The sequence below is a fragment of the Armigeres subalbatus genome, chromosome 1, assembly GCF_024139115.2.
Source record: "Armigeres subalbatus isolate Guangzhou_Male chromosome 1, GZ_Asu_2, whole genome shotgun sequence".
Classification (NCBI taxonomy): Eukaryota; Metazoa; Arthropoda; class Insecta; order Diptera; family Culicidae; genus Armigeres; species Armigeres subalbatus.
In genome coordinates, this window is record NC_085139.1 from 297,106,090 (window position 1) to 297,128,485 (window position 22,396).

The window sequence follows — 22,396 nt, forward strand, 5'->3', positions numbered from 1 at the left end:
TTTAAAACCAATCCGTATTCAATCCAAATCCAGTACCGATCTTGTTTAAATCCAATCAGTCCAAATCCAAACCCAAATCAATTTAAATACAATGAAATAGTGCCTTTCTCACGTCTCTGGGTCTTCTATCGGAAGTTCGGTTTTGGAGTGATCGTACGTACACTCAAATAGTGTATGAGAAGAACAAAATCTCTAATCAAAAACAAATCATTCTAAATCCAATTTAAGTTCAATTGAAATCCAATCTAAAGTCAATTCAGATTTAATTCAAGTCCATTACATATCTAACCAAACCAAACAATTATGGTTCAAAAATAGTCCAATGCAAAACAAATTCTAATCCAGTTCCAATATACATAAATCGCATTAATTCGTGATTCAAAACCAAGATGTAAATCCGATGATTCCGTGATTCAAACCGATGTTATTCGAATAAAATCTGAATCCTTCTCAATTGAAATTAATCAAATCAAAATCGCCAAGTCATCATGAATGCTGCCCAAACAAAGTCACTGAAAGTTATATGACTAAGTATGGGGTTTCAGTCGTCGACGTAAGATTGCGAAATAGGTAAAAGACGACGAGCCTCTGCCTCTGCGGTACACCCTTCAAGCAACCAAAGGCGTCGTCGCATCGCGCAACACCTGACCCATAGGAACCATCCGACGAATCCACACAATCATTTCTCGCTTCTATCCCGCAGCATTCTAGCAGCTCGACCACCACACCACGGCGCGACCGAGATGTTGTTGACGACGACAACCAGCAACGGCCCTGGCCGAGTCTTGACTTGAGGTGTAAATAAACCGCGCACAAGAGTTCAATGCACGTTGCTTCGCGGCGTGACACCGAGGGAAAACGTTGTGACCGGTTTCACCAGTTTCGGTTGCGATGCACGAAACAACGTGACAAATTTCTCGGGGTGTCAGCAGCGCGTGAAGCACTTCCTCACGAGGACTCTCGTTCGTTCGTTCGTCCGTCCATCCGTCCGGTTAACGCACACCGAGACCAGGGTGGTAAAAAGCTCGAAACTAGTTCCAGAGTGGACTCGCATACCGACGATCCGGTCCGCCGCCACTGGAAGCGAACTCGACAGAATCAAACGTGGCTGTATCGGTTTGCCCCTAAGCTGATGCCACACACAGTCACAAGACTACCTACCGGCTGCTGATGGTAGGAAGGTACCTGTTTTCCTCGTAGCTTCTGTTGGTGGTGGTTGGATGGGGTTACTCTTGCCGTTTGCGATGATCATTGTGTGAGGTTCCGCTGGGGGGCTTTCAGCGCTCGCACCGCTGGCACTGCACTGCTAGGAAGCAAACAAACCAACCGCGTGTGGCCTCCGTTCTGGTGGGCCGAACGCGGTTAGTGGTGTGGTGCGGACATTGGAACGCCTGGCGTGACGTCATCCACAGCTGGCTTTGCGGAGAACCGGGCAGGAAACTTTTGCGTTGCAGGTCGCTGTTGTTTTGTTTTTCGCAACAGCAGTTGTTTGTTCTGGTTGGGAACGCAGCTGGACGAAATTCTATGTGGATTCTTCAGGGCTTGACTTGGGGAGCGGAAAGTGTGTCACCCGCTGTACAGAGGCAGAGTTTGTCGAGTATCGATTACTGACGACGCGGTGAGTCAAACCGAAAAAAGGCAACAAATTATGCAACTTTTATGGATTTTGTGTGCTTTTATTGACAACAACATGAATATTAGAATCGAACTAATCAACATTTTCAGATTAGATAACGTGTTTTATTTGTTATTGTTACTTTATGAGGCGATGATTGTCGAAATATTCCTACGCTAGACAAATGAATTCGTTGTTTATTTGTTTTCGGATTAATCAGAATTTAAATGTGGGTCATACCGAGACATTTGCATTAAGCAAACCGTTCAATTTAGTATCAGTTTACAATAAACAGAAAATCGAATCTAATATTTGCTACATAAACAAAATAAACATAACCATGATATGTCACAAGCTGTTTTGATCACATTGTTGAATCAATTAACTTTATCGTTTGAAAGGCGATCCAGTGTGATGTGATGTTCTAAATTTAACTCACATAAAAGGGTTCCGGGAATTTTTGAAGCACTTTATGGGACTGCAATAGTTGTTTAGAAAACTATCAACCGTAGATTTTTTTTTTAATCATATTGGATTTTTCGTGTACCGAAGTGCATTGAACGGCATATATTTATCAGTGCCTAGGAACAAGCCAATCATCAAAATCTTTAATCTTGCCAGAGATGATCAAAAATTATTAATAACAGTTGTACATTTGTTGTTACTATCATTTAAATTATGTTTCACTCTTGTGACTCAAATGCAGCACAAACTTAAATGTCCAAAGCAAAACTAACTCAAGTTCAATAAAAACATTCCTCCTCCCAAGCAACTTTTCTCACGTCCCGGATACTCCAATCGCGTTGACCTCAGCCTTGCCCCTAACGGTTCCGCCCCGTTGCTGCTGTTGCGGTGTCGCCATTTCAATGTCGAGGACGCTGTGTCCGGCTTTTATCGCACATTGCTACCTCATGTGCATAACTTCAAAGAGTAGAAGATAACGACGACGACGACGCCGTCGTCTTAGTCCAAACCGGTACTCATTAATGGCAAGTCGAAACGAAACGACAACGGGCCGGCGACAAGTAGGTACCAATCTTCCAAATGCCGCAGCATGACGACCGACGATGGACCGCGGACGATGAGAGCCGAGTGCGTATCCTGCTGGTAACTAATACGACTTTGCCAGCAAGCGCCTTGCCCGGAGAAAAGTGAGGTCTTCTGCTGACGACGGAAGAGGTACCAGAGCGCATCGTTCGGATCACTCACCTCAGCCGGAGAGGGTTCAAGGGACGGAACGTGGACCAAGTTGCTAACTTGCCTTGCTGAGGTTTCTGTAATGTTTTGTTTCTTCTACCTCTCACACATTAGCCTTCGTCTTTTCTTGTCTTTTTCTTCGTCTATCGGTGCTCTATCTATTCCATACTCTTCTCTACTTTATGCCAGACCTACCTATTATTAGCACCGAAGCTTTGGTTTTATGTTGTGTGCAATTTTACTTTTTCGCTCTTCGTTTATCGAACCCATTCGCGCTGCTATTATTATTGTTAATAGAAGGCTTTAATGGTTTCACCAACACCTTCCATCCGACTTTGGTCGAGTCTAGCTGCCAGCCCGTTTAAAGGTGCAGTGCAGTCAACGATCGACGAAAACGCCAATGAACTTTTGTCTGAATGCCTTTGATCAAAGAGAGGCAACTTTTCATTTAGCGTAGATCTAATTAACAGCCGAGACCTCGTTCAATGATTCTGATTGATTGCTTGGAGCGAGATAAATTTGTCAGTGTTGGGAAGAGTCATCCACCTCCTGGTATGAATGACCCTTGCCGAGGCATAAGAAATAATTCACGCCCAGTCAATTAGGGCGATTCCCACCCTCTTAGTCGCATAATCATCCCAAATTTACCTTTAAGCAGACAATAACCCTTAACCCTGAATCGACTCACCTATGGAGGCAAATTCGCCCGGAGTTCGGCCACCGGCAATCAACCACTTGCACCACTCGATGCTGTCGGCGTCGGCAATCGGTCGTATCGGCGACAGGAATTCATCCAACAGCAGTTCCAGAGCTTCCGATTGCCCCGTGACGGCTAGTTCGCGCTGCACGTGAGCGGACGCTAGCTTTTTGCCCTTCTCTTTGAGCCGTTCGAGTGTTATGTGGCTGCTGCTGCTGCTGCTGCCGCCGGCACTGCTGCCCTGCTGATCTCCGGAGGACGACGGTCTTCGACCACCACCACCGCTACCACCAGTGGCTCCTCTCGACGAAGAGGGCGATGACGATGCGTAAAATGATTCCATTTTTCAGCGCTTCACGTTTCAGATTAATATACGCTTTCTGAAGGAGAGACCGTTTGAAACTTCACTTCGTTTTCTCGTTTCCTGGCACAGGAATTTCACGACACTGAACGCAATTATTGAACGACGATTTTTAGAAAGCGTCACTTTACGCTACACTTGAAACACACGAATTGACACCTGAGGGGTCACTTTCGATACCGATTTTATATTTAAATATTAGCTTCGATTCGGAAAAGCTTCTTCATTTGCAGTAGTGGGACGGTGGCTACCGGTGGCAACGACCGGTATGCCAAAGTGATCCGATTTCTTCAGCTTTCGCATGGTATTTTTAGACGTCACTTCACCATTTACACAAACACAGGGCACTTAACGCTGGAGAATATCTGCAAATGAAAGAGAAACAAAATGTTAACATCGTTTGTTCAATGCGATATGGTTAAAAAAAAGATGTTTTTAGTGTAGATCTAATTAACAGTCGAAACCTCGTTCAATGATTCTGTCTGATTGATTGCTTGGAGCGAGACAAATTTGTCAGTGTCGGGAAAAGTCTTCCACCTACTGGTATGAATGACCCTTGCCGAGGCATAAGGGCGATTTCCACCCTCATGATCATTCCAAATTTACTAGCGGGCCCAGAATCAAACATGATAGAACTATTAGAAAAAAAAAACAAAAAAAAAATTTGCGCATTTGTTATAAAAAGGTTTATGGCTTAATGATGAAAACTTTCACTTTGTAGCAATCGATACAAAAATTAAACTAGGAGATATCATTAAGAATATTCCACCCCTTTTCTAAGAGGCTTGGAAGTCCTCTTCTATAGAGCTTGGAAGTCCTCTTCCAAAGGGCTTGAAAGTCCCCTTTCAAGGAGCAAGAAAGTCCCTTCCAAGGAGCATGGAAGATCTCTTTTATTAGGCTTGGAAGTCCTTTTCCAAGAGGCTAGGAATTCCCCTTCTAAAAGCCTTGTAAGTCCCCTTCTAAGTAGCATGGAAGTCCCTTCCAAGGAGCATGAAAGATCTCTTTTAGGAGGCTTGGAAGTCCCTTTCCAAAAGGCTTAGAAGTCCCTTTCCAAGTGGCTTGGAAATCCCCTTCTAAAAACCTTGTAAGTCCCCTTCCAAAGGCTTGGCAGTTCCTTCCAAGAGGCTTGGAAGTCCCCTTCAAAAACGATGAGAAGTCCCCTTCCAAGAGGCTCCACTTCCAAAAGGCTTGGAAGTCCCCTTCCAAGAGACTTGGAAGTCCCATCCCAAGAGACTTGGAAGTCCCATTCCAAGAGGCTTGGAATTCCCTTTTCAAGAGGTTTAGAAGTCGCTTTCTAAGATTCTTGGAAGTCCCCTTCCAAAAGGCTGAGAAGTCCCCTCTCAAGAGGCTTGGAAGTTCCTTTCCAAAAGACTTGGAAGTTCCCTTGCAATAGGCTTTGAAGTTCCCTTCCAATAGTCTTGGAAGTTCCCTTCCAATAGTCTTGGAAGTTCCTTCCAAGACACTTGGAAGTCCTTTTCTAAGAGATTAGAAAGTCTCCTTCCAATAGACTTGGAAGTCCTCTTCCAAGATGCAAAGAAGTCCACTTCCAACAAAATGCTTGGAAGTTCCTTTCGAAGAGGCTTGGAAGTTCCCTTCCAAGAGCCTTGGAAGTTCTCTTCAAAGAGGCTTGGAAGTTCCCTTCAAAGAGGCTTGGAAGTTCCCTTCCAAGAGACTTGAAAGTTCCCTTCCAAGAGGCTTGGAAGATCCCTTCCAAGAGGCTTGGAAGTCCCTTTCCAAAAGGCTTACAAGTTTCCTTGCAAAAGGCTTAGAAGCTCCCTTCCAAGAGGCTGAGAATTCCCATTCCAAGAGGCTTGGAAGACCCCTTCCAAAAGCATGAGAAGTCCTCTTCCAAGAAGCTTGGAAGTTCCCTTCTAAGAGGCTTGGAAGTCCCTTTCCGAGAGGCTTAGAAGTTTTCTTCCAAAAGGTTTGAAAGATTTCTTCCAAAAGGCTTGGAAGTTCCCTTCCAAGAGGCTTGGAAGTTCCCTTCCAAGAGGCTTGGAAGTTCCCTTCCAAGAGGCTTGGAAGTTCCCTACCAAGAGGCTTGGATGTTCCATTCCAAGAGGTTTGGAAGTTCCATTCCAAGAGTGTTGGAAGTTCCCTTCTAAGAAGCTTGGAAGATCCTTTCAAAGAGGCTTGGAAGTTCCCTTCCAAGGGACTTGGAAGTTCCTTTCCAAGAGACTTGGAAGTTCCCTTCCAAGAGGCTTGGAAGACCCCTTCCAAAAGTATGAGAAGTCCTCTTCCAAGAGGCTTGGAAGTTCCCTTCCAAAAGGCTTGGAAGTTCCCTTCCAAGAGGCTTGGAAGTCCCTTTCCAAGAGGCTTGGAAGTTTTCTTTCAAGAGGCTTGGAAGTTCCCTTCCAAGAGGCTTGGATGTTTCCTTCTAAGAGGCTTGGAAGTCCCTTCCAAGAGGCTTAGAAGATCCCTTCCAAGAGGCTTGGAAGTTCCCTTCCAAGAGGCTTGAAAGTTCCCTTGCAAGAGGCTTGGAAGTTCCCTTCCAAGAGGCTTGGAAGTTCCCTTCCAAGAGGCTTGGAAGTTCCATTCCAAGAGGTTTGGAAGTTCCATTCCAAGAGTTTTGGAAGTTCCCTTCGAAGAGGCTTGGAAGCTACCTTTCAAGAGTCTTGGAAGTTCCCTTCTAAGAAGCTTGGAAGATCCTTTCCAAGAGGCTTGGAAGTTCCCTTCCAAGAGACTTGGAAGTTTCCTTCCAAGAGACTTGGAAGTTCCATTCCAAGACACTTGGAAGTTCCCTTCCAAGAGTATTGGAAGTTTCCTTCTAAGAAGCTTGGAAGATCCCTTCAAAGAGGCTTGGAAGTTCTCTTCCAAGGGACTTGGAAGTTCCTTTCTAAGAGACTTGGAAGTTCCTTTCCAAGAGACTTGGAACTTCCCTTCCAAGGAACTTGGAAGACCCCTTCCAAAAGTATGAGAAGTCCTCTTCCAATAGGCTTGGAAGTTCCCTTCCAAAAGGCTTGGAAGTTCCCTTCCAAAAGGCCTTGGAAGTTCCCTTCCAAGAGGCTTGAAAGTTCCCTTCCAAGAGGCTTGGAAGTTCCCTTCCAAGAGGCTTGGAAGTTGCCTTCCAAGAAGCTCGGAAGTTCCCTTCCAAGAGGCTTGGAAGTTCCCTTCCAAGAGGCTTGGAAGACCCCTTCCAAAAGGCTTGGAAGTTCCCTTCCAAGAGGCTTGGAAGTTCCCTTCCAAGAGGTTTGAAAGTTTCGTTCCAAGAGGTTTGGAAGTTCCCTTCTAAGAGGCTTGGAAGTTCCCTTTCAAGAGGCTTGGAAGTTCCCTTCCAAGAGGCTTGGAAGTTCCCTTCCAAGAGGCTTGGAAGTTCCCTTCCAAGAGGCTTGGAAGTTCCCTTCCAAGAGGCTTGGAAGTTCCCTTCCAAGAGGCTTGGAAGTTCCCTTCCAAGAGGCTTGGAAGTTCCCTTCCAAGAGGCTTGGAAGTTCCCTTCCAAGAGGCTTGGAAGTTCCCTTCCAAGAGGCTTGGAAGTTCCTTTCCAAGAGGCTTGGAAGGCTTGGAAGTTTCCTTCCAAGAGGCTCGGAAGGCTTGGAAGTTCCCTTCTAAGAGGCTTGGAAGTTCCGTTCCATGAGATTTGGAAGTCTCGTTCCAAGAAACTTGGAAGTTCCCTTCCAAGAGGCTTAAAAGCTCCCTCCTAGGAGGCTTAGAAGTTCCCTTCCAAGAGGCTTAGAAGTTCCCTTCCAAGAGGCTTGGGAGTTCCCTTCCAAGAGGCTTGGGAGTTCCCTTCCAAGAGGTTTGGAAGTTCCTTTCCAAGAGGGTTGGAAGTTCCCTTCCAAAAGGCTTGAAAGTTCCCTTCCAAGAGGCTTGGAAGTTCCCTCTCAAGAGGCTTGGAAGTTCCCTTCCAAGAGGCTTGGAAATCCCCTTCCAAGAGGCTTGGAAATCCCCTTCCAAGAGGCCTGGAGGTTCATTTCCAATAGGCTTGGAAGTTCCTTTCCAAAAGGCTTGGAAGTTCCCTTCCAAGAGGCTTGTAAGTTCCCTCTCAAGAGGCTTGGAAGTTCCCTTCCAAGTGGCTTGGAAATCCCCTTCCAAGAGGCTTGGAAATCCCCTTCCAAGAGGCTTGGAGGTTCATTTCCAAGAGGCTTGGAAGTTCCTTTCCAAAAGGCTTGGAAGTTCCTTTCCAAGAGGCTTGGAAGTTCCCCTCCAAGAGGGTTGGAAGTTCCCTCCCAAGAGGGTTGGAAGTTCCCTTCCAAGAGGGTTGGAAGTTCCCTTCCAAGAGGCTTGGAAGTTCCCTTCCAAGAGGCTTGGAAGTTCCCTTCCAAGAGGCTTGGAAGTTCCCTTCCAAGTGGCTTGGAAATCCCCTTCCAAGAGGCTAGGAAGTTCCCTTCCAAGAGGCTTGGAAGTTCCCTTCCAAGAGGCTTGGAAGTTCCCTTCCAAGAGGCTTGGAAGTTCCCTTCCAAGAGGCTTGGAAGTTCCCTTCCAAGAGGCTTGGAAGTTCCCTTCCAAGAGGCTTGGAAGTTCCCTTCCAAGAGGCTTAGAAGTTCCCTTCCAAGAGGCTTGGAAGTTCCCTTCCAAGAGGCTTGGAAGTTCCCTTCCAAGAGGCTTGGAAGTTCCCTTCCAAGTGACGTGGAAGTTCCCTTCCAAGAGGCTTGGAAGTTCCCTTCCAAGAGGCTTGGAAGTTCCGTTCCATGAGATTTGGAAGTCTCGTTCCAAGAGACTTGGAAGTTCCCTTCCAAGAGGCTTAAAAGCTCCCTCCTAGAAGGCTTAGAAGTTCCCTTCCAAGAGGCTTGGGAGTTCCCTTCCAAGAGGCTTGGGAGTTCCCTTCCAAGACGCTTGGGAGTTCCCTTCCAAGAGGCTTGGGAATTCCCTTCCAAGAGGGTTGGAAGTTTCCTTCCAAGAGGCTTGAAAGTTCCCTTCCAAGAGGCTTGGAAGTTTCCTTCCAAGAGGCTTGGAAGTTTCCTTCCAAGAGGCTTGGAAGTTCCTTCCAAGAGGCTTGGAAGTTCCTTCCAAGAGGCTTGGAAAGGTCCTTCCAAGAGGCTTGGAAATTCCTTCCAAGAGGCTTGGAAGTTCCCTTCCAAAAGGCTTCGAAGTCCCCTTCCAATAGACTTGAAAGCCTCCTTCCAAGAGGCTTGGAAATCCCCTTCCAAGAGACTTGGAAGTTCCTTTCTAAGAGGCTTGAAAGTTCCCTTCCAAGAGGCTTGGAAGTTCCCTTCCAAGAGGCTTGGAAGTTCCCTTCCAAGAGGCTTGGAAGTTCCCTTCCAAGAGGCTTGGAAGTTCCTTTCCAAGAGGCTTGGAAGTTCCCTTCCAAGAGACTTGGAAGTTCCCTTCCAAGAGGCTTAAAAGCTCCCTCCTAGGAGGTTATGAAGTTCCCTTCCAAGAGGCTTGGAAGTTCCCTCCTCAGAGGCTTGGAAGTTCCCTTCCAAGAGACGTGAAAGTTCCCTTCCAAGAGACTTGGAAGTTCCCTTCCAAGAGGCTTGGAAGTTCCCTTCCAAGAGGCTTGGAAGTTCCCTTCCAAGAGGCTTGTAAGTCCTTTTCCAAGAGACTTGGAAGTCCTCTTCCAAGAGGCTGAGAATTCCCCTTCCAAGAATCTGAGTAGTCCCCTTCCTAGGCTTGGAAGTCTTCTTCCAAGAGGCTTGGAAGTCCTCTTCCAAGAGGCTTAGAAGTCTCCTTTCAAGAGGCTTGGAAGCCTCCTTGTAAGAGGCTTGTTAGTCCCAGTTCTCTTGGAGATCCCCTTCCAAAACGCTTGGAAGTCCACTTCCAAGAGACTTGGAAGTCTCCTTCCAAGAGGCTTGTTAGTCCCATTTCAAGAGGATTGTGAGTCCCATTTCAAGATGCTTGGAGGTTCGCTTCTAAGAGACTTGGAAGTTTATTTCCAAAAGGCTTCCTTGGAAAGAGGCTTGGAACTCCCATTCCAAAAGACTTGGTTGTCCCCTTCCAAGAGGTTTTGAAGTTCCCTTCCAAAAGGCTTGGAAGTCCCCTTTCAAAGTGGTTTGGAAGACTCCTTACAAGAGACTTGGAAGTCACCTGTTAAGGTGCCTGGAAGTCCCCTCCCAAGAGGCTTGGAAGACCCCAGAGAGGCTTGAATGTCCCCTTCCAAGATGCTTGAAAGTCCTCTTCCAAGAGGATCATCTCTTCTCCTTCTTTTTCTTTCCAATGGCTCTTTATTCCAACTGGAGCTTGGCCTGCTTTTCAACTTAAGTCTTCTATTCGCATTTCCTCAGTTATTAATTGAAAGCTTTTCTATCCCCGCCATCGCATGAGTATTTATCTTGAGCGGCAAAACTATGCCCAGGGAGTCGAGAATGTTTCCAACTTGAAAACATCGAGATCACCATCTCCGGGTTGGCAATCTTACGCCTTTGCTCGCAAGGGTGCTGGAGACCCCATCTAGGATTTTTTCATTATTTAGAAATGAATTTTTATAAACCAACAACAATACATTTCTAAATTTCGAAAAAGCCGTAAATCATCAAGCATGTTCAATATCTCCAACGAACTACAATCGATCTTTTTCAATTACCAAACGCGTTTACCCCCTCGACTTGTTTTTCACTCAAAGTACACTTTTTAAATTTAGACTATCTTCCACACTACATAATTCCCGACCAGATATGGTTCACATGACACGGCGAAAAGAAGGAAGACCACGCGACCATACACGGCTCGAACCGTGGCGTCTCGATCGCGTCCAATGTGGGTGTGTAAAATTCTGACATCGCTCGACAACGCCGCAATCCATCATCCTACATTTTCAGCACGGCGACGGTTGTCGAAAATGGCCGGGTAAAGTTATTAATTGTTTGATAGTTGAGTAGTTTTTAACACAAATATAATCACCTCCGCTATCGATGTACGAGAATCTGAAGAAAAAACTTATTTAACAAAACCGATTTCCTTTTCTTGCCATTATTTTGCGGCGTGGTTTCGTTTTTCTTCCCTGACCATGGGAAGGCGGTGAAGCTATCGCGTTCGCTCGATCGCACCTACCTATTTCTCGGGAATGCGAGCAGCCTCATCGACTTTGCGCAGCCAACGAAAACGACGACTACGACGACGTGAAAATCTAATTACCAGCCGGCGAATTGAGAATAAGGTAAGCAGTAGAAAAACTTTGAGTTTCTCGTTGAATGATACGGCGGTTGAAGAACTTCAGTACAAAACGGATATCAAATTTGCAACGTGAACAACTTCCTCAGCTGCTGTGCAACATCTCCGATCGGTAAGCTACAATTTGGTGTTCAGTGCGATTTAATCGATAAGTAATAACAACCGCGGCATGTTACGAAAGTAATCTCAGAACTAACACAGCTTTCAGAGTTGTTAGTTCACCTGATTGATGATGGAAATGACAAACAATGTCTGACTGAGCAGCAACAACCGAGCGATATGACTAATCCGTGGAAGTGCACATGCAGAACGAAAAATCCCAGCCTGGCAGCAAAACGTAGATAGAGAGTCAAATTGGAACTCATTGCGCTTGAGGAATCGTTTTGGTCTTCCAGTTCCAGCTACAGAAGGCGGCAGTGCAACGCCAAATCAGCACATTGCTGCCAGTGCAAGTACCTTTGCCTATGTATATGCACTTCTTGCGTTCTGTTTTCCACAGTCCGTCCGTCCACCGTCGCCACCGCCGTGTCGGTCAACCGCCACTTACCCAATTTCGCAAATGTTGGATCAGGTTGGATTGAGCAAACACAAAATCAGCAGACGGTAGAAAAAGGCCGGATCTATCTACCTAGGTAGTGATGGTGCCTATTGCGATAGGTCCAACCAAAAACACTTTTGACACAAGTTCATAAGAACCTAGGCGTAGCGTAACAAATTCGACGAACAATTTCCTCAAAGTCTGTCCATAATTAGAATCAACGATTCCATTCCCTTTCTGTACGAATCGGGCACCTCATATGTCGGTAGATATCGGAACGCGAAAGGGGCTACGTGTACCATTTTTCGGTACTCTTCTTCTTTGGGGCACCACCTTCCTCCGCTAGCGAATTCCCTGAAAAATAGCTTCGACTTCGGAGAAGGTCCACACGCGCCCCGCAATCGCACACCGTCGGAAAATACAGAATGGATGATCGAATGTGGAGCAGTGGAAGCAGCAACAGCAGCGCCGGTTTCCGTTCAACCGCGAGTCGATTTTCAGTCTTAGTTTAGAACAATAAACGTGCGAGTTTGTCTCATTAGTTCGTATCTTGCCTTGAAGTCTCGTCAACGTCGTCGTCGTCGTGGTCGTCGGTTTGGAATACTATCAATGCTATCGACTAATGGGGCTGGGATATACACATTCATAGGGTAAGTATCGACCGACACACACAATCGCAACGAGAAGTCAGTTGGTCGGTGCTAGACCGGTTGTACTTCGAGGCGAATAATGGTTTGGCATTGCATTGCGATGCAGTTCCTACGTCGACGGGATAGCCGGGCTAGGAGTTTCGCTGCGACGGACCAGACTTCAAGTCGTGCTGGCAGGAACTTGAAAAGCTGACGACTGCGGAGCGCGGTAATGCAGTTTACTGCTGGGGTAAGCTTTTTCCTGCAATGTTTGATTTTGGATCGATTACAGCGCAAAAAAAAGTTCATTGCATTGAGATACATTGACTCTGAAATATAAATCGATTAGCTCAAAAGCAGTCACGTACCCTGACCTTACCACTGGAGTAAATGCCCGGTAGTTCGAGTTTGATGCGATGGGAATTATATATTCAGCAATTTAATCACAAATTTAATCGGAATTCAGTTCCAAAAAAAGTCAATCCGGCTGCAAAAAAAAATAATACGTTTTTAATCCGTTTCCGCTAGAAATTGAAATTGAAATAAATGGACTGGGTTTATTTTTCGCGATTCCTGCAATTCAGGGAAGAAATTCAATCATGTCTATGTTTAGGTCGAATTAATTTACGATAGGTCAAGACAGCGGAAGAGATGAATACGTCAGCCCAACGTATGAACCAGTCTCACTTATAGGGAAGTTAAGGATGCCATCTAACAACTGAAGTAGGGATCCTATATTCAGAGATATGCGAAAGCGGCCATCTTAAGCCAATCGAGCGTTGAGAACTGTCAGAATCTAAGTCAAACGAACATTGTTATTGTTCATTGCAGATTGAAAGGTATTGGGATAGTAATGAAAAAGATTTTATGAAAAGTTTTATCGAATGTTTATTCGAAATCATAAGACTTTTTTCACACGGATTTTCAAATTAAAAAAAAATTACCTCGGGTGTGAATCTGGTGTAGAAGTAGTTTAGTTTATGCATTGTATTATGCTCGTTCGTAATGCTCTTGATTTTAAGTAAAAATGCACTACTGAAGGGTAGATAAAATAATCCAAATATGTCATCAAATGTGAAGTCTTGACAAACTCCAACATTTAACACTGTGGCCAGTGCAGGCAGCGTTTTTAACTAAAGCAACAGCATTGCTAAATCGTCTGGAAAAGTATAGGATCCCTAAAATGAAGCACAATAACAGTGTTGCAACTTGTTCGCTTGTTAGCCATACTTTGATTTTTCCATTCTAATTTTAATTGAATTTTCTTTGAAATTGTACAATTCGCCGAATTAAAAATTTCTCCAAAAACTACATTTTCACGAAAAAACTTTACACCAAAAATAATAATTTGCCTGAGAAAACAAATAGCGTGAAGTTACGAAATTACATCACAACACAATATTGCAATGTTATATGTATTCGAAAAATATCATTTTCCGAAAAAAACATTGAGTTGCGTTGAAACGGAGTAATTCGCCCATGCCCATTTTCTCTGCTACTAAGGAAGGTGAGGAACTGATAACCAGCGAATCACAGACGCCCTCATAGATTCTCAATTATCGAATCGAATCGAATTTCGTAGTTGTACTCCGTGATTGATCGAACAATGGCAATTGCACAGGGAACCAATGGATGGAAGCATGGGATTTACTCTTTAACCTCAATGTGCACAGTCCAAGAGCTCTAGTATTTTGAATGGTTGATAACGGCGCTGGCCACGTCCTCACGGGCTATCGGGGGTGGGAAGGAATTGATGATCACTAGCCCACTGCAAGCCGAGAACACCTCTGCACTCGCCACGAGTTCATGCGGAATTTTATTGGAATCTGGGGGTTAGGTTCTATGGCAGAGGTTCGTCTTGGTTAACGGATTGCCAATGTAATAGTAATGAAAGGATGGTATGTACAAATTGAATGTCGAAACGAGCTTTTTCGCTCATTTACAATTCTAACAGTTGCCTGCTAGAACTACTAATCAAGTTGTAGATATAGGGATAGAAGATGGAAACGGTATGAAAGCCCATTTCCAGGTTCTAGCGATTGCTAGAACATGAGAAATATATGAAAGATACCAGTCGGCCTTCCGAAAAATCCGGAACGTCCGTAAAAATTGCCATTTTTTGAAATTCGTCCTAGAGCAGAGCAATTTTTTCTAAACCATTCCTGATGGTGATTTTGGAGATATTCCACAGTTCTTACTCTGCTATAACCATATGTGGCCATCAGACGGCCTTCCATATAATCTGGAACGTCCGTAAAAATGGTCATTCTGGAAAGTTCATCCGTGAGCAACGCAATTTTTTCTAACCCATTTCTGATGGGGATATTTGAGCTAAAACACATTTCTCACACTGCTATGACCGCAGATGGAAACCAGGCGGCTTTCCGGAAAATCCGGAACATCCGTCAAAATGGTCATTTTATGAAGTTCGTTCTAGAGCAGCTTAATTTTTCTAAACCATTTCTGATGGGGATGTTTGAGCATTAGTCAATGTTAGTCAATGCTCTTTACCATCAAATATTGTATAGAGTTTTCCACCTTCGCCAAAGGCATAATAATAGCCCAAAAATATATGTACTACGCAAACAAATGAATAATGAATTCTATCATAATAATACCTATATAGTAGTCATTGATAATTAGAAATTCGAGATATAAAAAACTTTGTTGGAATGTGATAGGAACGCAAAATACGGAATTCTAATTGTATGTAAGAAATAATACTAACAGTTACTGTTAGACTAGTCAAGTTGAAGGTAAAGGATTGAAAAGGAAACGCTACGGAAATCCATTTCCTGTTCTAGCGATTGCTGTAGCATGAGAAGTATACAAAAAGATACAAAGTAGGCGAATTAAATGGACCTTAGATCGAACCAAAGGCATCCTGTGTATGAGGCAGAAACGGTAGTTATACGACACACTTTTCTGAACACATTGGTTTCCAAAAGCCAAATAACTGTAAATGACGACACTTTTAAATATCCTGCGACATCTAACAAAACTGGTTAAACCATATATCACCACCCAGCGGATGTAATCCAAACAGTTTTTCAGAAGACGACCACTCTCTAATATAACAGATCCGAGGTTATATAATCAAACTGGTGGTCTCACGTGTGCTATCAGTACTCTACTGATGAATTTTAAACTTCACAATACTTCAATATATTGGTTTCCAATCCCCGAACAACTTTGTAGAAAACGGCAATTTTCTAAATCCCCCAGATCCCAAGATATCGAAGAACTGATATCTCATATGCAGTAGCACCTCCTTGCTGGTGAATTTTAAATCATTCTGTTTTTCAACATATTGGTTTCAAGTCCTCGAACAATTTTGTTGAAGACGGCAATTTTCTAAATTTCACAGATTCCAAAATATCGAACTAAACTGATCTCTCATATACACTAGCGTTGCCTTATGGCTTGATTCTGAACTTAACAGTTTCTCAACATATTGGTTTCCAATGCTCAAACAACTTTATAGAATATAGAAGATAGCAACTTTCCAAAACCAATAGATCCCGAAATATCGAACCAAACTGATCTCTCATATACAGTAGCGCCACCTTGCGAATGAATTCTAAACTAATTAGACTCTCAACATATTGATTTAAAATCCTCGAACAACTTTGTAGAAGACGGCAACTTTCTAAATCCCACAGATCCCGAGATATCGAAGAACTGATCTCTCATATACAGTAACGCCTCCTTGCGGTTGAATTATAAATTATTCAGTTTCTCAACATATTGGCTCTCTGTACTCGAACAACGTTGTAGAAAACGGCAATTTACTAAATCCCACAGATCGCGAGATATCGAGCTAAACTGATCTCTCATATACACTAGCGCCGCCTTACGGATCAATTCTGAACTAAACAGTGTCTCAACATATGGGTTTCCAATGCAAACAACTTTATAGAAAATGGCAACTTTCCAAAACCAATAGATTCTGAGATATCAAACCAAACTGATGAATTTCAAACTAATTAGCTTCTCAACATATTGGATTCAAATCCTCGAACAACTTTGTAGAAGATGGTGCCTTTCTAATTCCCACAGATTCCGAGACTCATAGGGCCGCATGGGATTATAGATGAACTTAGATTTTTTTCAGAGTTTTTAGAGTTTCTAGAATTCTAATAAGAAACGATGCGCCATTTATTGTGAAGATGGGCTTTTTTCACCGGTGTTCCGTTGGTTCCGGATCTTCAGGAGGACCAGCAGAAGATCTATTGGACTTAAAAAATATGAGAGAATATATCCCCTTTATTATTTTCCCGAAAAAATCACATTAATATCATTTGAATTGGCTTCATTATACAGTCAAACCTCCATGAGTCGATACTGAAGGGACCATCGACTCATGGAAATATCGAGATGTGGAAGAGAAAATCCTTGGAGAGCTGTTTGAAGGGGCCATCACAGTAACCCGGAAAATATGTTTTAACATGGCATAATTTGCTTCCATGAGTCGATATCGAGTCATAGAACATCGACTCATGGAGGTTTGACTGTAACGGATTTTAGTACATACTGTTGTACTTTTTACAACACGCGAGTTCTCGTGTTATGAAAGCTGAAGCGAGTTGCTGAAGGTTAAGAAAAGGGGGAAACCATAACCCTAGTAATTAACTAATATTTACCCAGCGTGTATGACTCGCTATAAATCATGTGCATCCGCCGAAATGTAGGCAATTATTTTTGGTAGGCGAGGAGGTTCGGTTGTGGGCACCCTTTTTTGTTTGGTCCATAACTTTGGCCCTGGTTGATCTTGTGCCGACATTTGTATAGCAATGGAAAGCTAAACGTATAACCTTACTACTAGCAAAGAAATTAGTATGATTTCATCGATTTGGGAAAAAATATTGGCAATTTAGAAAATTTGACATTTTTGAACATTTTCATTTTGTGGTTCGGTTGTGGGCACCCTTGAAAACTTGGCTAAAAATAAAGAAGCATGAATAAAAACCACCCAGATTTAAAGACAAGGAATAGTTTATTTATTCTAAAATCCAGAAAACACTAAAAACTCAAATCAATTCACCTAGCAGTGATAATACAGGGGATGGACAAAATAATAAGGATAGGCAAATTTTGGGTAAAATTAGATGTGTAGTTATCATCCGATTTTGACAATTCAGGCATGCCTGAACTAGAAAATTAATGCAGTTTCACGGTATGTCAATGGAACCGACTATGGTCACCGCATTCCGGAGATATTCCTGGTTTTCAGAGGTAGGTTCAAAACCGTAAATTTGAGGTGGATATTAGGATAAGTTGTGGTTAAAAATTGAATAATATTAGTAACCACAAATGAAGTAGGGCTCTTGCTGATTGGAACCATATATTGAGATTTAGAATCGGACCAGAATCAAGTGAGATATGGCCATTTCTTTATAATCGGTTCCGATCGATACTTATCAAAGAAGTCAGGCCACAACTTCATTTGAATCTCGCTTTTGATAGATGGTCCACTATGATTTTATTCTAGAAGGCCTCTCATGTGTCAAGAATGAAAAACCAATTGAATAAACGGATCCTGGAGTCGCTGGGATGTCCCCGGGGAACCTGTGAATGGGGACATTTAAGTTTTAGCACCAAAACCAGTCGTTCGACGGCTCTTTTTTCATGGTTTTCGATCAGGAAGCGAAGCATAAATATAAAATGGTCAATTTACGGTTCTGACCGCTTTCAGGACCTACGGATTGGCCCCGGGGGACCTGTGGAAGGGGACATTTTAGTTTAACCACCAAAACCAGTCGTTCGACGGCTCTTTTTTCAAGGTTTTCGATCAGGAAGCGAAGTATGAATAAAAAATGGTCCATTGTCGGCTCTGACCGCTTCCAGGATCTACGGATTGGCCCCGAGGAACCTGTGGAAGGGGACATTTTAGTTTTAGCACTAAAACCATCCATTCGACAGCTCTTTATTCATGGTTATCGATCAGGAAGCGAAGTACGAAAATAAAATGGATCATTGACGGCTCTAACCGCTTCCAGGACCCAAGGATTATCCCCGGGGAACCTGTGGAAGGGAACATATAAGTTTAAGCACCGCTTCCAGGACCTACTGGTTGCCCCCGAGGAACCTGTATAAGGGGACATTTTAGTTTTTACACCAAAATCAATCATTCGACAGCTCTTCTTTAATATAAGCAAAGTATGAATATAAAATTGACCATTGATTACTCTGACCGCTCTCAGGACCTACAGATTCCCCCCTGAAAACCAGTGGAAAGGAACATTTAAGTTGCAGCACTAAAACCAATAACTTTTTTTCGTGATTTTTGATCAGAAAGCGAAGTATGAGTATAAATTGGACCATTAATGGATCTAACCGCTTCCAGGACTTACGGATTGCCCCCGGGGAACTGTGGAAGGGGACATTTTAGTTTTAACACAAAAAACAATCATTGGACGGCTCTTTTTTCATTTATATATCAATCAGAATGTGAAGTATGAACAAGAAATGGACCATTGACGGCTCTGACCGTTTTCTGGACCTACGGATAGCTCACGGGGAAGCTGCCTACTTCTTACTTTGCTTCCTGGTCCAAAGCCATGACAAAAGAGCCGTTGTATGACTAGTTTTGGTGCTAAAACTAAAATGTCCCCTTCCACAGGTTTCCTGGGTCAATCTGTAGGTACAGAAAGCGGTCAGACCCCTCAATGGTCCCTTTTATATTCTTTTCTCGATTCCTAATCGAAACCACTAAAAAAAAAACAGATTAATCCACCTAGCGGCGATGATGATCGTAAAATGTACTGAAAAAACCACATATTAATGGTCAAAAAAGCACTTTAGGAGAATAAATCGCATATTTTCTATCATTTTGCATGTTTTTGCATTAATTACTATGAATTGCAACAATTCTAAAAAAAAACATTTTTTTTCGATTTTGAAATTTTTTTTTTCGAGGGGAACCTTTGGAAAAAACAATGATTTTTAAATAATTCCGAAACGCAATGTCCGATCGGGCCAATTTTCAATAGCAAACATTCCCCGTCGAATGCAACTTGTTGCGAGTAAATCGGATAATGCTAAGTTCCAAAAAGTGTGTCTACAAATTTTGTACACATACACACATACACACACACACACATACATACATACACACAAACAGACATCACCTCAATTCGTCGAGCTGAGTCGATTGGTATATAACACTATGGGTCTCCGAGCCTTCAATCAAAAGTTTGGTTTTGGAGTGAAATTATAGCCTTTACGTATACTTAGTATACGAGAAAGGCAAAACGTCGAATGACTGGTTATGATGCTTAAAATAAAATGTCCCCTTACACAGATTGTCCAGGAGCAATGCGTGGGTCTTGGAAGCGGTCAGAGCCGTCAATGGACCATTTTATATTCATACTTCGCATCCTGATCGAAAATCGAATGACTGGTTTTAGTGCTAAAACTAAAATGTCCTCATTCACAGGTTCCACGGGGGCAATCAGTAGGTCCTGGAATTTTTAATTCATATTTCGCTTCCTGATCGAAAACCATGAAAAAAGTGCCGTCGAATGACTAGTTTTGGTGCTAAAACTAAATTGTCCCCTTCCACAGGTTCCCCGGGACCAATCCGTAAACCCTGGAAAAGGTCAGGACCGACAATGGACCATTTTATATTCATACTTTGCTTCCTGATCGAAAACCATGGAAAAAGGGCCGTCGAATGATTGGTTTTGGTACTAAAAATAAAATGCCCTCTTCCACAGGTTCCACGGAGGCAACCAGTAGGTCCTGGGAGCGGTCAGAGCCGTCAATGGACCATTTTATATTCATACTTCGCTTCCTGATCGAAAACCATGAAAAAAGAGCCGTCGAACGACTGGTTTTGGTGCTAAAACTTAAATGTTCCCTTCCACAGGTTCCCCGGGGCCAATCCGTAGATCCTGGAAGTGGTCAGAGCCAAGATGAATACACAGCTAGGTGTTTCAATCTTCCCAATTTATGGACGAGAAGAAGGCGGTGAAAAATTCATTTTCGGTGCAAAACATAAACAACGGCTGGCTCTCTCATACTAAAATCCAAGATGGCTGAATCGTGAATTTGGCAGTTTGGAACACCTAGTGGTGTATTCATCTTGGTCAGAGCCGTCAATGGTTCCCCGGGTCCAATCCGTAGGTCCTGGAAGCGGTCAGAACAGTAAATTGACCATTTTAGATTAATACTTCGCTTCCTGATCGAAAACCATGAAAAAAGAGCCGTCGAATGACTGATTTTGGTGCTAAAACTTAAATGTCCCCATTCACAGGTTCCCCGGGGACTTCCCAGCGTCTCCAGGATCCGTTTATTCAATTGGTTTTTCATTCTTGACACTTTAGAGGCCTTCTAGAATAAAATCATAGTGGAGCATTTATCAAAAAGCGAGATTCAAATGAAGTTGTGGCCTGACCCCTTTGATAAGTATCGATCGGAACCGATTATAAAGAAATGGCCATATCTCACTTGATTCTGGCCCGATTCCAAATCTCAATATATGGTTTCATTCAGCAAGAGCCCTACTTCATTTGTGGTTACTAATATTACTCAATTTTCAACCACAACTTCTCCTAATATCCACCTCAAATTTACGGTTTTGAACCTACCTCCGAAAAACCCGGAATATCTCCGGAATCCGGTGACCATAGTCATGGAATTGACATACCGTCAAACTGCATTAATTTCCTAGTTCAGGCATACCTGAATTGTCAAAATCGGATGATAAATAAGGTAGTTGCATCACATCTAATTTTACCCAAAATTTGCCTATCCTAATTATTTTGTCCATCCCCTGTATCTCCCTCGGTGCATTAAAAAGGATGTTGAAAAAAAAATCACATAAGAAAGGTCTTAAATAGCACTTCAGGTGACGTTTTTACGTTTTATTGGTATGCATCTCAGTCAAAAAAATCCTGATTAATCACCCTAGCGGCAATAGTGCCTTTCTCGTTCATTACAAAAAATAATATTTTGGCCATAAACTTTGATCCCATAGTCCGATCTGATAATTTTTAATAGGAAACAATGGGAAAGCATTCCCCGTCGAATTCAACTTGTTGCAAGCAAATCGGTCAACGCTTTGTTCCAAAAAGTGTGTGTATAATAACTAGACATGCCCAAAGAACAAAAATATTAAATAAACTCATTATTTCGATCAATTATGTCAAATAATTGCATAAAAACGTTATTGAAAATAAGCTGAGGGACAACTAAAACGATATTGGATGATTTATCAATAAAATGAGGGTGCCCATAACCGAAACAAAAATGGTGCCCACAACCGAATTTCGCAGCCTTTTTAGAATGTGAAGAAAAAAAATCGCTCTAAAATTTTGATGGCAATCGACATTGGGGCTCAAAATAGATGAAATTTACTGTGTAAATACGCATTGGAACTCACTTTTTGAATTAAATCACTTCAAATTACAGTCGCCTCTCCACATCTCGATATTGAAGGGACCATCGATATAGGGAGAGATCGAGAAATGGAAGGAAAATTGAAATGGGCACTAGATCCGAAAAAGCTTGTTGTTATGAAAAACGACAACAAAACAAATGTCATTTCTTATTGTTGATGTGTTTGTTATTGTCCAGAAATGGTCTATAGCTGGGTGGTGCGGATAGAATCGATTTGGTTGTCAAACTGAAGCCAAAATTTTCTATTGTGCCGGAGCCAAACATTGAAGATTGTGGTTATGTTCGTTTCTGAACTAATATTGTGAAGTATTGTTATTATGTTGGGAAAAATAAAATAAACTTTGTTTGAGTTTTGTATTCTTTGTAACAAATATTCTCACATTATATTTCGAGTGGAAAATTAGTGGGAATGCAACTAAAAAGCACTCGTTACGAAATTTCACGAGATTCAGCAGCTGATTGGAGCATGAATGTATGTAAACAATCGTAAAGTCATGTAGAGTCTAGCGCATTTGTGCGCCCTCATGCAAGGTTGGAAGAGAAATTCAAAGAGCGGGAAATGTTTGACAGCCAAATAACTGCAAAATAATTTTGTTCATGGGAGTGATTTCAAAATATCCCTCTGCTCGCTTGAGCGCAGAAAAGCGACTCTATCCGCAGCACCCAGGTCTATAGTAGCCTAAAAATTTTAACATATCGACATACGGAGAGTGAATTCAGAACAAAATATACTCAGAACACATCGAGATAGAGAGATATCGAGATAGGGAGGTTATCGAGATGTAGAATGCCCGAATGTATGTAGTTTGAAGGGACCGAACAAACCATCGACATAGGGAGAGATATCGAGATATAGAACATCGAGATGTAGAAAGTCGACTGTATGACACTTTGAAAAAGGCAAAAAAAA

The 22,396-nt window shown here is 42.8% G+C and overlaps 1 protein-coding gene across 5 annotated transcripts in view; it reads right to left on the reverse strand.

The window, feature by feature from the left end:
• LOC134207769 (E3 ubiquitin-protein ligase Ubr3) overlaps positions 1-22,396 on the reverse strand; it is a 187,153-nt gene that overhangs the window by 147,422 nt on the left and 17,335 nt on the right. For all 5 annotated transcript variants that reach the window (XM_062683643.1, XM_062683647.1, XM_062683646.1 and 2 more), the window contains one exon: positions 3,501-4,235. In XM_062683643.1, the coding sequence (XP_062539627.1) occupies positions 3,501-3,852 (352 nt within the window). In that variant the 5' untranslated portion in view covers positions 3,853-4,235. The remainder of the gene's footprint in view (positions 1-3,500; positions 4,236-22,396) is intronic.